The sequence below is a fragment of the Canis lupus genome, chromosome 8 (genome assembly GCF_048164855.1).
Source record: "Canis lupus baileyi chromosome 8, mCanLup2.hap1, whole genome shotgun sequence".
NCBI lineage: Eukaryota > Metazoa > Chordata > Mammalia > Carnivora > Canidae > Canis > Canis lupus.
The window spans coordinates 55,730,378-55,746,565 of NC_132845.1; the positions used below are offsets into that span (position 1 = coordinate 55,730,378).

Sequence of the window (16,188 nt, forward strand, 5' to 3'; positions counted from 1 at the left end):
GTAATGGTGGAGCAGGGGTGGCTGGCTATAAAGTGCATGCTTTCAGATGCTCAGATATTATAAACCTATGACGTATTGAAGTTGTGTGGAACTGGGGCAGGAATAGAGAGAAATCGGTGGAGCATAAGAGAAAATTTAAAAGTGAACCAAAGGATACATGAGGAATGAATGTATGAAGAGCCATTCCATACGTGTGCTGTTACAACTGGCTAAACATGAAGAAAAAAAAAAGGTCTTTTCTCAGAGCTCCTGCGAAGATGAATTTCAAGGGAAGTAGAGATTTCAGTGCAGAAAGTGAAACTGTAAGATGTTGAAGAAAAAACTGGGAAGGACTTTCTAAATATAACAGCGGGGACACAGACTGTAAAGGAAAATGGAAAAATTGGCACTTTATATAAACACACGCACACACACACACACACACACACTTGCCTTATTGTATGTTGGAAAAAGAACAACAAAATTAAAAGGCAAGCGAAAAGCTGGGAAAATATTTACTGCCTATATCTTAGGTGAATGATTCATATCCTTACTGATTATATAGGAAACGTGTTACAACTCATTTAGAAAGAAACACACTTGAACTTAAATACAGACAAAGGCTATGGACAGAAAATTAATGAGAACAGTGAGCATGTATTAAATGTTGGTTTTCACCAGGGACTGCTGGGCAGTTTCCATGCATTCATTCATTGAACTCCCATTAGTTTAGGAAATTAGAAATTGTCTTTGTCCCACTTTCAGGCAAAAGGAGCGAACACTTAAATGGGTTAAAGAACTGGCCCCAGAATAAAAAAGCTAATAACTTCCAGCGCCCGGGCGTTAGATTTGAACAGGGCTGTTAATTAGCCTCCAATATTGACATTGACTCCAGTGCAACTCTTAATGCAGGAAATCATATTTAAAACTCTCCCTGAGTTGACACGACAGGGGCTCGGGCCTTCCAATCAAACAATTACTTATTTGCAAAGGGGTGCTGGCTGGTAGGAGGCGTGGCATATATCAAATGCTTGAGCAAACTGTCAGTGGACACGAACATTTACACAGCGTTATCAGCTCTATTGACTTGCTTCTCCAGGAACAAAATGAGAGATCTTCACCAAATTATAGTCTCCCCCTTTCGGCTGCGGTGAGCGTGTGTGTGTGTGTGTGTGTGTGTGTGTGTGTAATTACAGCTTCTCACGTGATACGCATTTCATGTTCACAAAACCTCAATCCACACCATCCCAATGAAGGCTTCCCTGCTTCTTTGTCTCTTGGGAAGCTTTTGTATTTTGTTTGCAGTCTGGGGTATGGCTGGTACTGTTGTGTTACTTGGCGTGGTGGTACCTGCTGAGAGATTTTTTTTCGTGGCCCCTGGATAAATGCTTAAATATCCTACTTTACATCAAAACTATACAAAGATGCGTCTGAGTAATTTAGAATATAGATACTTCCTTATCCTGCCTCACTTTCTCCCACGAAAGGTAGCATGCCACGTAGACTCTTCTGCACCTTGTTTTTTTTTTTCATTTTCAGTTTCACTTAAAAATATACACTTAAGATTTCTCCGTATTAGTGCAGAAAACTCATTCTGTATACCTGAGCAGTATGCCACCATGTAGCTACATTATGATTTATTTAAGCAGCTCCCTACCTACGACACTTGGCTTATTTAAAATATTTTGCTGTTATAAATAATGCTGCAGTGAACAACCGTGTGTGCATTTTATTTCCTCTGTATGCAGGTTTGTCTCTGGGATAAATTCCTGTAGTGGGACAAGTGGGTCACCAGGCAAGAAGCATTTGTACTTTTGATAGGTAGCACGAAAGAGCAATTGGCCTACCCACCAGGAAGACATGTATCTGTGTCTCTGCAGCTTCTCAATGGAGACTGTTGGGATGTGCATTTTAAAATTTTATTTTAGGAGTTGGCTCTTGCACTTGAAGGTGTATTAGAAAAAACATAATTTGCACATCAATCCCACGAGTTCACACCCTTACAGAGTTTTATTTTCAAATAGGTTTATTTAAATAAAGGGCATACTGAGTTAAAAAAAATGCTAAGTACATATTATAGGTAGTATGTAGACATGCAGAATTAAGATGACTCAAGACTGAAGTTTGGGAAGTGTTGACATGATGATTGTTTTCTCCTCAGAATAATGAAATCAAGAGCTTATACTTCCTGTGTGGGGGACACTCTGCTGGGAGCCAATCTGTGAAGCCAGTCCATGAAGTGGGTAGTGTTTTTATACAGACTCAGAGAGGTTAAGTCACTTGCCTGAAGTCACACAGTTAACTCCAGAGTCCCTGTCTGTAACCTTTCCTCTGTTATGATGGTATTTCCAGCTGGGATCTTCAATTTCACCTTGCCCATCTGCCTCCTGGGAAGTGTGCCTTCAGGGGCTTTTGTGGCCTGTAAATGTCTAGGGATGACACAGTCCAAATTTATAGGTCGCTTTTATTCCCCCTCTGACTGATGTTGTTGGTGTATGTTTTCTTGGCCTCCGGGCTTCAATCCAGCTTCCCGATTCCTGCAGCTTTGCCTCAGCTCAGCCAAATTTCAGCCCACCTGTGAACAAAGCCACACAGCTCATTCAGACCGAGAAAGGCTATTTTAGGCTGTGACTTAGATGTTTAAAGATTTTTTTTTTTTTTTTCCTCTTTGGTTTCTGATCCTCGTTAGCTGCTTGAGCCTGGAGTCAGGTGATGGACCAGAGATGCTGAGCTGGGATCTGTCCGTCCTTTGGGCCTGGGGACTTGGGTGTTCATGGTGAAGACTCTGGCTTGGGAGTGACGGTGGGGAACCCCAATCAGCCCATCACTGGCTGGTGCTGTGTTTGTGTGAGATGAAGGTTGCCATCATCTGTAACTCCCCATCAGGTGGGAGACCATCGGGGAGGCTGAGGAGCAGGGAGGCAGCCAGGTGACACACACGTGTTCCCACTCAGCTGCCTGGCAAACATGGATTCCATTCCTGACTCTTGAAATTTCTTGCTTTGTGACTTTGAACTGAACAAGTTACCTCTCTAAGCCTCAGTTTGCTCATCTGGAATACCAGGGTAATAATCTTCTGCCATTGGCCATGATGAAGATTGAATGATGTGATACAGAACACTTTGCACAGTGCTTGGCAGATAAGTCTGTGTTTGATTCGTGGTGGCATCAAAAGTCCCAATAGTTCATTATTATTTTGTTCTTGTGATTCAGCAATCTCTGGGAGCAGCATCAGAAATGGAAGGAAACGAAGAAATCCAAGCTCACCCTGTAGAAAGCTTGATGGAACCTCCCCCACACTAGTGGGGAAAGGAAGCATGCCAGGATCTCGATTCCCAGGGTGGGAGAGATGACTAGGGATCCTGGAAATCAGGGGTTGATACTGGGGTGATGATACAGTAGATTCAAAACTATTTCTGAAGGCATTTGACACTGAGCCAAGTGAACTCATTTGGGAGGTTAGAGCATGTGTTCATATGGGGTAGGTTCTCAGCCAGTGAACTGTAGGGAGATTGGGGGGTTCTGAGAGAGATCATAAACCCAAATTTCTACAGGGGCCAGGCAGGTGGGGGGCGGGGGAAGCAGGCATGGTGTGAGACAATAGGGAGTGGCAGGGACTGCAGAGGACTGGAAGCCTTATCCATATCTGAAGGGGGCAGCCACTGCTCAGCCCCCAGGAATGGGTGTCCACTGCTGCCACAACTTGTGATTTTTCAAAAGGAGCCAGATATTTACATTTTCATCTAACATTTCATGATTATTAAATGTAGTCAATTATCTTGAATTTTTTAAAAGTACCCTATGGAGCAAATATAGCATGTTTGCAAAGTTGATAATGGCCCACAGGCTCCAGATTTTAACTTGTGAGCATTGAGGAGGACCCAGGCCAGGGATGGAGATGGGCGATAGATGGACTGGAGGGGACCCAGTGTGTTTGGCCTGGGATGGGGGGAAAGTTCTGAGTTAGAGTCTGCCTGGGTCCGCAGGCTCATCCCAGAGCTCGTCAATGGCCACAAGGCATGTATTTTGGTTAAAGGCCAGGCTGGTATCTAACTGGTATGCACTGGCATTACTGTACCAGTTTTCACAATATTGAAATACTTTAAAACTGATCTGTAAATAGCCGCCAGGGCCTCTGAGCCTCTTCTTTCTGTCACTCATTCACTTCTTTCCTTGCCAGCTCCCCGCCCCCTACCTCTCCAGAGCCAGCAACTGAAGAGTTAACTCCCAGCGCAGCTAAACCTGCTGTTCCTTCTGATTGGTCAGTGGGCCTTACCTGAGCCAAAGTGATTAGAAATCTCTTGATGCTCATCACTGGCTGCAGGTAACAGATGCCCCCTTAGATTGGCCATAAGCAGAGGAGACACAGAGGACACAGGAGAGTCGGATGGAATGGGAGGACAGGATGCCAGGCCCAGGAGGGACTGCGACCTGGAGCTCCATCCCTCGGGTCACATGGCCTGTTGTCTTTGTTCCTCTGTTCTTGAAGCCCACTGAAAAAATAAAAAAATAAAAAAAAGGCCACGTCAGCCCTGGAGCCCTGTGTTCCTGGCTGCCTGTGTTCCATTCACTAAACATGTGAGTCATTGGAGCCAAGCGCCTACCTCTGCACCAGTCAACCTGTGTCCGGGGGAGTGAGATGTCTCAAAGTGCAAAACCACCCCCCACCATCTCAGAGATGGCATGGGGCACATGAACAGGCATGGACAGACACCCTGTATGATTCTCCTTGAGGATCTTGGAGTCATGGGGCCCCCAGCTGTGGGACTGTGGCTTTATTCCAAGCTCTCCCAGGTAGCAGGGGGAAGGAGGACAGAAGTGATTGGGTGAGTGGAGCTGGTGCTTACAACTCTGAGCCCTCCTGAAAGTGGAGGCGAGGGAGCCAGGTTGGAGGAGCCTCCAACAGCATCTAAATAAACCATAAGCAAACTTTGCTCTGTTGCTTGCCCAATAGGCCTTCCTTGCTCCTGTCTGGCTCTAATCTGTCTTGCACAGTACTCTCCAAGCTACTTTCTAGAACAGCACATGCATTGCTCAGGAGCTCTCAGTGGTTAGCAGCAATGATCACAGCCCCCCAGCTGCCACCACAACTCACAGACTTCTCAGTATTCACCAGCCACTGTGTGAAATGCTGTGCTTGCCAGGGCTGGGAAGCCCGGGGCAAGTCATTGCACCCCTCAGTCCTCATCTGTGAAATGGGTGTAATAAAGTACATACTTCTAGGGATGTTATGAGGATTATATGAGTTAATGCCTGGTAAATCCCTGAAAAATAGTTCCTGGATAAGTAAATGCACAATAAATACTAACTCTAATTATTTATTGAGCACCTTCTATATGCCAAGTACAGTATATGCCCAGAGCAAAAATCCTATGTGTTTGCACCTAAGCATTGGAGAGATGGAATTAAACATGTGATTATAAGACATCGGTTTAAATGCTATGATAGAGAAGATCTGAGAAGGCAGGATATTGGTGGTTTTTTCTATTTGTTTCTCTCTGCCATTAGAATGTGAATTCGATGAGACCAGGCATTTTGGCTCCTTGCTTACAGCTGTATCCTCAATGCCTAGGAAGACCCTGGCTCTCAGTAAGCATATGCTGGGTGAATGAGTGAAGGAAGGAAGGAAGTGCTAGTGTAGTTGGACTGGAACAGAAGAGCATAAATGAAGTCGGGGAGGGAGGAGAGAAGGGAGAGAAACTTGGTGCATCCCATCCTTAGAGCCAGGCAGAGCTGGCTGTGAATCCCAGCTCAGCAGGGGGCCAGCTGGGTGACCTGGGGAGGGGGGAAATTTGTCTCTCTCTCTAGTCTGGGCTCATTTCGGTGTTGCTAAGATGGGAATAATACTTTCCAAATGGAATATCCTGAGGACTGGAGAAAGTGCCCATGAGACATCCAGCGTACACTTGGCACATGGGCAGCTCTCAGGAAATGTTTCATTTCCCTTCCCATTCTTCCTGCCACTTGGCATCTCATCTTATTGAAGAGACATGATGGGGCGGAGAAGGTTCTTGGTAATATCTAGTCGGAAATGCTCAAGTCTTTCTCCCTGAGATATTCCGAGGAGATGCATATACACGGAGGAAGGTAAAACCCCTCAAAGACGCCATATATGATTAGCTGGGATTTTGTCCCATATCTCAAGGTCGAGCTCATAAGGCCCTCGGAGACTCCTTTTTTTCTATACTGGGTACACCGAAGGAAATTTAAACCATAATCAGAAAAAATTCTTGGCTTCTTTAAGGTCCACATATCAGGGAACCCAGAAGAGAGCACAAGAGCCAAGAAGAGAAAGAGAACTTGCTTCAGGGTTTGGAGCAGAGCTGGCCCAGGCCACTCACCCCAAAAGCCTCAAGGCTAGATCATGGGATCTGCACCCAGCTGCCTCCCCAAGGCCGAGGGAGCCAATGGGAGAGAAAGAGAAAGATGGCAGGTGCATCTTTCTGCACCTGTGCCAGCTACGCCTTGGAATCTGACCAACTAGACCTGCTCTCCTGCTTCGAGGGGAGTAGGGAGCGAGAGATGGCCTGAGCTCCCCCTACAGGCCAACGCCAATCATGAACAGGTGTTTCCTTGGAAGAGGGTTTGAGGCACTCACTTCTCAGCTATAAGATGAACGCCCCCAAAGCCTTCAGTGACTGGAGATTTTTTTTAGTCAGGCTTATTGAGATATTGTTTTCATGCAGGGAAAATGCACCTTTTTTTACATACAGTAAAATTCAGTACAGTTTATATATAGAGAGAACATTTCAAGAAAAACACTCAACTCTTTAATAGCACACAAAATAATATCTACTTATTGTGTCTATTTATCTTCTTTTTCTTTTTTTAAAGAGTTATTTATTTATTCATGAGAGACACAGAGAGAAGCAGAGACACAGGCAGAGGGAGAAGCAGGCTCCCTGCGGGGAGTCCAATGAGGGACTAGATCCCAGGACCCAGGGATCACGTCCTGAGCCAAAGGCAGATGCTCAACCACTGAGCCACCCAGGCATCCTGTGTCTATTTATTTTCACTTGTTTATTTTCTGTTACCAGAGTATGTTTTGAATAAACATGTGACGAGCTGAACAAAGGAGGGAAGAGATGGATAGCATTATAGCAAAGACTGTTGTGTCAGATGAGCCCTGGGTGCGAATCATGGGTCCACATTCTTACCTTCTGCAGTACACTGTTTCACAGAGAAAGCAACTTTCAGGCTGGCTTTGAGAAAGAGAAGAAGGAGCTTTGTGTGGTTAGTGCAGTGACAGAAGAGAAACTCTTGAGGGAGAAAGACAGCACGCAGAGCCAGAGGGGCATGTGTGGGGGCGTGAATGAGTCCTGTGTACTGAGAACATAGTGTGTGTTTAGGACACATAGTTGAGATCATAAGGGAAATGTAGTAATTATAACACAAGAGCATATACTGCTTACAGGGTGCCAGGTGCTTCTAAGATCTCTACACGGATTAATCTGTTTATTCTTCCCAGTGGGCTAATAAGCTTATAGCATTGCTATTAACTCCATTTTATAGACAAGAAAACTGAAACACAGAGATTAAGTAACTTGCCCAAAGTCATACAGCTAAGAAGAACCCAGATAGTTAATGCTTCAAAGTCTGTACTCCGAACCTTCTTACTGCACTGCTAGGTTACGAAGGGTATGCTTGTTAGTTAGGGAACTGCATAAGCTGCTGTAACGAATAGCCCCTAAATATAGTGACTTAAGCAAGACAGAAGGGTAAGTTTTCTCTCAGGTGTCTGTCCAAAGGGACGAAGTCTGAGGCTAGTAGGGTAGTTTTATCCTTTCAAAACAGCTCCAGGTTTGGATCTAAGGTGTTTGGGCCCAGGGAGGCTTGCACACATTCTTTTGAACTGAATGACCCCAAAGCATACATATCCCATTCTCCAGAACTTTATTACATGGTCACACCAAGCTGCAAGGGAGGCTGGGAAATGTAGTCTCTAATTGAGTGGCCATGCTCTCTGCTCAAACGGAAAGGTTCTATTATTAAAGGAAAGGATGGGTATTTGTTGAAAAAACTAGCAGTCTCTGCCACAACCTGCACCATTCACTGAGCTTCGAACTCTGTTCTGTAGGTGACAAGGGACTAGCAAACAGCCTTTAAGCAGCAAGGTTTTATGCTCAGACTTGGGTTTTAGGTCACTCCAGAGCACTCCAGAAGCATGCTCAGAGGATAAAGAGGGAAGAAATTGGAAAAAGGGGACCTGTTTCACTGCTGTTTCTGCAGTCCTTACTGCAGGCAGGAGTCGGTTGGGCTCCCAGGTGGAGGACTTTGGGCACAGGGATGTGCTGGGGCTGCAATGGGAGCCAGCTGCTGTCACGGTCATGCGCTCATTCAGCCACCGTTTGTCAAATGCACATCTGGGCGCAGAGCTCTGGTGATGGTCTTAATGGGCGTGAGGAATGTGGGGGCCAGGTACAGTTCTCGGTGAATTCTCCAAGATGCTGTGTGAGTCCTTGACTTGCCACACTGACACTGGTCTCTTTTGTTTGTTTCTCTTGGTCCTAGGACCCTCGGAGCAAACACAAGTTTAAGATCCACACATACTCCAGCCCCACGTTCTGTGACCACTGTGGCTCACTGCTGTATGGACTCATCCACCAGGGGATGAAATGTGACAGTAAGTACATTTGCTCAGTGGTGGCCTCTGGTAACTGGGCTGCTTCCTTATGGGCTGGGGTCCCACACATTCTCCCAAGTCCTGGGTGGGCTGGTGTGCCAGTCGTCTGTTGCTGGGAACGGAGGCTCTCAATCCAATCCAGCAGCATTTGGGGCATGCAGGGTGTGGGCTCTGCATGCATGCCGCGGCTTCAGGGAGAACAGACAGGTCCCACCTTCCCTCTGTCCATCTCGGCCTTGGTGGAGGGGTTGGAGGAGCCCTTCTGATGAGACCCAGCCTGAGCCGTGCACCTCTCTGCCCTCGCAGCCTGCATGATGAACGTGCACAAGCGCTGCGTGATGAACGTCCCCAGCCTGTGCGGCACTGACCACACGGAGCGCCGCGGCCGCATCTATATCCAGGCCCACATCGAGAGGGAAGTCCTCATCGTTGTCGGTAGGTGGCACTGGGGCTCGGGTGCCCGCGCCGCAGGTCCAACCTGTTGTGGGAAGGGAAGCTGGTGGAGGGCTGGGCAGGGCAGGGCCGGAGCAGGAAGGGGACCGCAGCACGCTGCCCCATCCCAGTCCCTCTCCACTGCAGGCACCTGAGCTGGCCGGAGCTCAGCAGGTCCCCACTCCCTTTCCTTCCCTCTCCTTTTCCCACTCTTGCTCGGGGTCTGTGAGTGTGCAGTTCTGTTTGTTAAGGTAACCAAGAAGGAATGCTTGGTGCTTCCGCAAACTTTCCCAATGGGAAGAATAGTCTTGATGACAAACAAATTCTGAGTTGTGACAACTTAGGCAAGAGGGAGGGATGCAGCGTGCATTGCTGGGGCCTTTCTGTATATTTGAAGTAATTTCTTTCTTAAACCTGATGGTGTCTACGTGGGTCCCTGTTCTATTATTCCCTATACATTTTGCACTTCTGAAATATCTCATAATAATAATAAGAAAGGAGATTATATAGCTGGTGGGAGGGGTGCAGGAGGACGAGGGGAGGACAGGACCAGGGCGTCTCTGGGCTCCTGGAATGGAGCGTTCACAAAATACTTGGCTCTGATGTGGGAAGTTCCAGCAAAGTGGAAACCTGGCTTTGCAGGACTCGTAAATACTCAGTCATTAAGCTACAGTAAAACCCACACTCAAGCAGTGTGGTCTAAAACATTGGGAGGAATTCCCTCTCATGTGCTTGGGACACAAATTATAGACTTTATAACTAATCCGTATACACGAGGTTTTGTGACTTGGCAGTTTGGGAAACTGATCACAGAAGGGATTGAGTTTGCAAAAATCGGTTGGCTTCTGAGGCCACAGATTGGTTCAGCAGCTGTGATGTGTTGAGCCCTGTGCAGGGAGGGGCTGCACTTATACCAGGTACAAGTCGAAAAATATTCCCTGTAAAATCCAATCCCTGTTTGAAACTGAGGTTCGTGATACCCAGTGAGCTCTTCGGTAACATGCATTCCACTGAATTGCTTTTTTTCTCCCCCTCTAAAAGGAAGGCAAGTGGCTGACTTCCTTCTATCCAGATGTTTGGGGGTTTCTAGGGAGAAACAGGCTTTTTCTCACTGAGCTTCCTGGTGCTGGGGTGGGGCAAAAAATGAGACTCTGCTGCCCTCTGGTGTCCTTCTCTGGGAACTGTGTTGGCTCAGGTCAGTCACTGGGGGCAGCCGACAGTTCGGAACCCATCCTGTATACACGCTCTTACTTAGTATAATGCTCTCAAAGCCCATACATTGTTCCCACCACAAAGAAAAGAAATAATAATTATGTGCTACGATAGAGGTGTTAGGTGATGCCATGGCAGTAATCATATCGCAAAACATAAATGTGTCAAATCCATACATTGTACGTAAACATACACATCGTTATGTGCCAATTATGCTTCGGTAAAAAAGCCTTCCGTGTTCTCTCTTTCATCCTCACAACAACCTGTGAAATATCTGTTATGTTCGTTTTATGAATGAAGATCCTAAGGCTCAGAGGAGTTAGGCTTCTCAGAACTTACACCGTTAGTAACCAAAACAATAAAGCAAGAGCTAACATTGGAGTGTTTTTTAAATGTGTCAATCACCGTGCTGAGCACTTATGGCAATATCTTGTTTAAATTTTTTGAGCAACTCTGGGGATCCCTGGGTGGCTCAGCGGTTTGGCACCTGCCTTCAGCCCCGATGTGATCCTGGAGTCCCTGGATCGAGTCCTGCATCAGGCTCCCTGCATGGAGCCTGCTTCTCCCTCTCCTCTGTCTCTGTCTCTGCCTCTCTCTGTGTGTTTCCCGTGAATAAATAAATAAAATCTTAAAAAAATTTTTTTGAGCAACTCTAATGAGCTAAGCAGTAGTACTATCGTTCTACTCATCAGGAGGTAGGCTTAGAGAGCCACATGCTTCATCACCTAGGTCTGTGAGACTCTAACAGGTTACTTCTTAGTTTGGTCTCCCCTCCCCCATCCACCTTATTAATTTCATTTTTGTGGTTTAACTAGGTTACCTCTTATGGGCATTTCTTGGGGAGTCTTTTTCTGATGTGCAATACAGCATCCCTTCAAATTCAAGGTCAGAGTCTTCCCCCTTCCACGCAGATCTGCCCGGGCATCTCTTGATCACAAGCTGATGATTCTCTGGCAATCCCACTCTGTGCCTATGAACTGGGGATACATAATCTCCCAGGGATGCTGTCCCAAAATGCCAGAAATAGGGTGGCTTGAAATAGCAGGAATTTATTCTGTAACTCTTCTGGAGGCTAGGAGTCTGAAATGAAAGTGTCAGCAGAGTTGGTTTGCTCTGGAATGCTCTGAGAGCGTCTGTTTCATGCCTTGCTCTTGGTTTCTGGTAATTTCCATCAGTCTTCGGTGTCCCTTGGCATCATCCCGGCCTCTGCCTTCATCATCAAATGGCATTCTTCCCTACATGTCTCTGTGTCCAAGTTTTGTCTTCTTATAAGGACACCAGTCATTGGATTATAGCTACTCAAATCTCATATGACCTCATCTTAACTTAATCACAGTCTGAAAGCTCTCATTTCCAAATAAGGTCACATTCCCAGGTACTGCGGTTGGGACATGAATATATCTTCTTTGGGGGATACGGTTTGACCCATAATGGGGGGAAGGGAGGCAAGTTGAGGCTCCATTAGAGTTAGGGGCAGAATGTCCCATCCTATGGAAGAAGAGCCCAAGACTCAGTGAGGCTGAACCACTTACCTGGTGTCATGAGCAGAGTGGGGATGAGCACCCAGGCCTCTCGACGAAAGGTCACTGTGGCCCTCGGTTGCCCCTTCACCGTGCCCAGCACAGTCTATCCTGGGCAAGGGGCTCGTTGCTTGCTTGATGATAGAGGAACCTGATGTCTGACTGCAGTTCTCTAAAAATAGAACCGAGATGGAGATTTTTGTTCAAGTGATTTATTGGGGCTGCGGGTGGGAGAAGAGGAGTAAGGGCAAAGCAAAAAAAGCTAAACAAGGGAATGGTCTCCCTTGAAGACGAGCTTCAGCCTGATTCTTCCTCTCCCTCCTGCAGGGAGTTGGTCTTTCACAGCCAGTCAGTGCTGCAGACTACACTCTGCCCCCCACCTCCCATTCATACGTTGAAGCTCTAAGCCAAGGGAATAGTGTTTGGGTGTGGGGCCTTCTCCAGGTAGTTAGGGGTTGCTGAAGTCACACTGGTGAGGTTCTGTGATGAAATAAGTGGCTTTATAAGAAGAAGAAGAGAAACAGATTTCCCTCTCTCCACCAACGTGAGGGCACAGCAAGAAAGTGGCTGTCTGCCGGCCAGGAAGAGGGCTCTCACCAGGAACCGGATTGATGTGCATCTCATATGAGACTTCCCAGCTTCCAGAACTCTGAGAAATCAGTGTTTGTTGTTTAAGTCACCTAGTCTCACCGAGCTTCCTGGACTGTCGGTCTTTGCTGCAGGCTGCTGGGGTCAGAGGCGGGAGGGTGGTGGTACCTCCGAAGCTAGGTGGCGTCTGTGTGGCCCAGGCCGATTGTCTGTACATGGGACAACTGAGCCCTTAACAGCCAACACTCAGAGCAGCTGGGGGATGAGGGCATTGGCCAGTGTGGAGGGTCTCGGACACCTGGATACCCCTCCAATCCCCCAAGCATCCTTCTGGTTTCGTGGTTGGGACTCTAGGTCCTCCTGCTTGATCCCAGCCAGATGGATCAGAGAGGGGAGAGCCCTTCCCAGCAATGCTAGTCCAGATCATCTCACTTTATCCAGACCGTAGAGGCACATTCAGTGTTAGGACTTTCCACCCACCAGTCCAGGACACTTTGCCATTTTCCCTGACTGTCTCATACTCTTTGGAAATCCCAATAATTCCAGAAGCCAGCAGGTTACAGGTCTTTCTGGAAGATTGAAGGTTTCCTCATCTCCGTTGGCTCTTGAATCCAGGCTCTGTGTGCTGTCAGGGATCTTGCAGGTCAAGGTCGTAATGGAAATCCCATCAGTTCTCCTTTTAAAAACCCATCAGTGGTTTCCCATTGCCCTTAGGACAGATGAATCTAATGTGGTGGTCTCATACTCACTTCTCTGTCTCTTCTGGTTTCCTTTTACCCCTTCATCCTGTCCAGGCTGCCCCCCACCATGGGACCTGTGCACCTTCTGTTTCCTCAGTCTGGAATGCTCATCTTTGCCCCCTTGTCTTCTTCCCACAGGTAATCCTTCCCCTTCTTGTAGACCCTCAGCTCTCCTTCACCATCAGGGAACCTTCTCCTAGCTCCGCCCTACTAGACACTCATGGTATCCTGAACTTGAACATGTGTCAGTTGCAGTGTTACATTGGGTTGACGATGTCTCTATCTCCTCCTATCTTATGGCTTGAAGCTCCATAAGAGCAGGACAGTGTCTGCTTTGGTTCACACTTTCCCCAGCACCTCGTATGATGGACATCACTAAATATTTGTAGCATCAGTGGTTGTGTGTATTACTACCAGAGGGTCCTCTTGGATACCGGGACTTCACAGGTGACCCCCTAATCAGTGCTTTCTGAAGTGAGGAACTGAAGTTCAGCAGATAGCCCATTTCACACACTTATTCTTGTAGGAAGGAGACCACACAAAAACTCTTAAGGACCAGGTCCCAGGTAAACAGCTGGACCCAGACCAGGACCCACTCTTTGGAGCCATGACTACTGCAATTCCCTGGATAATGTTGAAAAGACCCAGAACTGTGGGACTTGTAGAGGAATAGAAAATCATATGGACATCAAGATGCCAAGTGTTACTGTGGGAGCACACAACATGATGTCGGAAGCCCACGTCAAATATGAACAGTGCTCCTAGAGTTTATAAAGCTTGTGTCCTTACACATATTAACCCCCTTTCAATTCACTGTCTCTCTATTAACATAACAACTGGCATCTCATTATTTACATTCCCATCTACATTATGGCCATCTGCAAATCCTTAACCATACCCATATTCGTATTCATAACTATATCTCACAAAAATTTGGACTGTTTATTTCTTTTTATTTTTTTAGTTTTTAAAGATTTTATGTATTTATTCATGAGAGACACAGAGAGAGAGGCAGAGACATAGGTAGAGGGAGAGGCGGGCTCCCTGCGGTGAGCCTCATGTGGGACTTGATCCCAGGACCCTGAGATCACCACCTGGGCTAAAGGCAGATGCTCAATCACTGAGCCACCCAGGCATCCCTGGGACTGTTTATTTAAAAAAGCAGAATGAGCAACTTTTTTTATCCTTCTCTTTGGGACTCCCATTCACTGCTCTCACCATTGTACTGTGCTCTACGGAACCCTGCTTAGGTGGAAGTATCTCCCAGGCGACTTAGGTCCCCCCAATATTGCAGTATTTTAATCCTTTCCAAGATCTGACATTCGCACATCAAAAGAAGAAGAACAACAAAGAGACATTAAGTTCTTGACAGGCAGCTGGGAAAAGTTGAGGTTACATTTCCGCATATACCTGATTCCAAAAGAGGTTCTGAAAGCACTTTTCAGAGAAAGGAAATGGATGCTGAAGACTCACAGAAGACTCTCTTGTCATTTAAAGAACTGTTTCAGGGTAGAGGAGGTTTTTGCCATCATGGGGACTCTAACTAGGGGGGGAAAGAGTGTAAGAAAGCCTATGGAGGTCCTCCACATTGATATTCTTCTTGGGTATCTTTCCTCTGAAATCAATATGGCAGGATATGACCAGAAGAGCAAGGGCAGAGTTAGGTGTGTGCTGTACCCTGAGGGGTGAGGTGGGACATGTGGGCCTGGCTTGGAGTGATTAGATGTTTACAGTGTGAGAAAGGTGGCATGTTATAGGCAGAAAGGTGAGATGAGCTCAGTAAGCACAGGTATTCATTGATTTGATTGATTGATTGATTCATTCATTCATCATTCAGGGAGGGCTAGAGTACCAGCTTGGGTCCAATGACCAATGAGCTAGTCTCTGTCCCCAGGGAGCTCACAGCCTAGTTGGGGAGATAGGCATAGATCATTGTATTGTGATGTGGCAAGCAAATATTGTGATGGTACTATGGAGGCACCCAGAGGGGCACCTGAGGTTTCCCAGAGAGGACTATGGCTGGCTTGAGCCTGTAAGATTTATAGGAATTATCTGGATGGGGAAAGCTTCATGTCAAGGTACTTGAGAAAAATAACACTGGCTACTTTTCTTGAGTGCTTGTTACATGCTTTCTATAGATCAGTCCATTAATCTTGATGGTGATCCTTTCCCGTAGGTGTTATGATCATCCCAAATTTACATGTGAGGAAACTGAGGCGCAGAGCTGGCTGAGGAACTTCCCAGCAGTCACACAGTCAGTGGTGGGTCTTGGATTTGAGCCCAGGCACTCTGGTTCCATGGCCACAGTGTCACCGTGATGCTGCATCCTGGGCGGAAGGAATAGGGTGCATGGTGCACACAGGAAGGTAGACCAGAAGCAGTAGGAGGGTGTGGGAGAGTATTAGCTGTCCAGTGTGGCTTCCTTTCCCTACATTTGGGGTACAAACTCTTCTAGAATCCATTCACTCACTCTCCCAGCCATTCACTTATTCGTTCAACAATATTGAGTTTCTACGTTTTGCCAAACATATTCTAGACCCTTGAGGGCAAGACAGGTCTCTGTCTGGATGAACCTCATAACTTGGCCAATGCCTAGAGACCCTTGAGGTCTTTCCCCACCTTTCTTCCTTCTGTTAGGAATCTCATTCTTGTCAGACTAAAATCCACTGCCTTTCAAAACCTTTTTCAAGACAGTCTGGGCCACAGAATCCTCTTCCTTAATGTGATCTCCTCTTTAAAACCTCTGAGGGGGCACCTGAGTGGCTCAGTGTTGAGTGTCTGCTTTTGGCTCAGGTCGTGATCCCAGGGTCCTGGGATCGAGTCCCCCATCAGGCTCTCCACAGGCGGCCAGCTTCTCCCTTTGCCTTTGTCTCTTCCTTTGTCTCTCTCTCTCTCTGTGTCTCTCATGAATAAACAAACAAACAAATAAATAAAATCAAACCTCTGAGGTTTGGGAGTTTGCAACACCGAGCAAGAATGACCCGAAGGCTTTCTGCTCTTTTGCACTGCCACATACTTCCACTTAGATGGCTGCCTGCTTTAAAGGTCAAGAGAAGAGGGGATGAAAGGGAAAATGTAAGGAAAGAAAATACAG

The 16,188-nt window shown here is 46.7% G+C and overlaps 1 protein-coding gene across 2 annotated transcripts in view; it reads left to right on the top strand.

Annotated features, from left to right (window-relative positions):
* PRKCB (protein kinase C beta) overlaps positions 1-16,188 on the top strand; it is a 324,641-nt gene that overhangs the window by 155,484 nt on the left and 152,969 nt on the right. For both annotated transcript variants that reach the window (XM_072836199.1, XM_072836200.1), the window contains exons 4-5: positions 8,491-8,602; positions 8,909-9,037. In XM_072836199.1, coding sequence (XP_072692300.1) covers positions 8,491-8,602; positions 8,909-9,037 — 241 coding nt within the window. The remainder of the gene's footprint in view (positions 1-8,490; positions 8,603-8,908; positions 9,038-16,188) is intronic.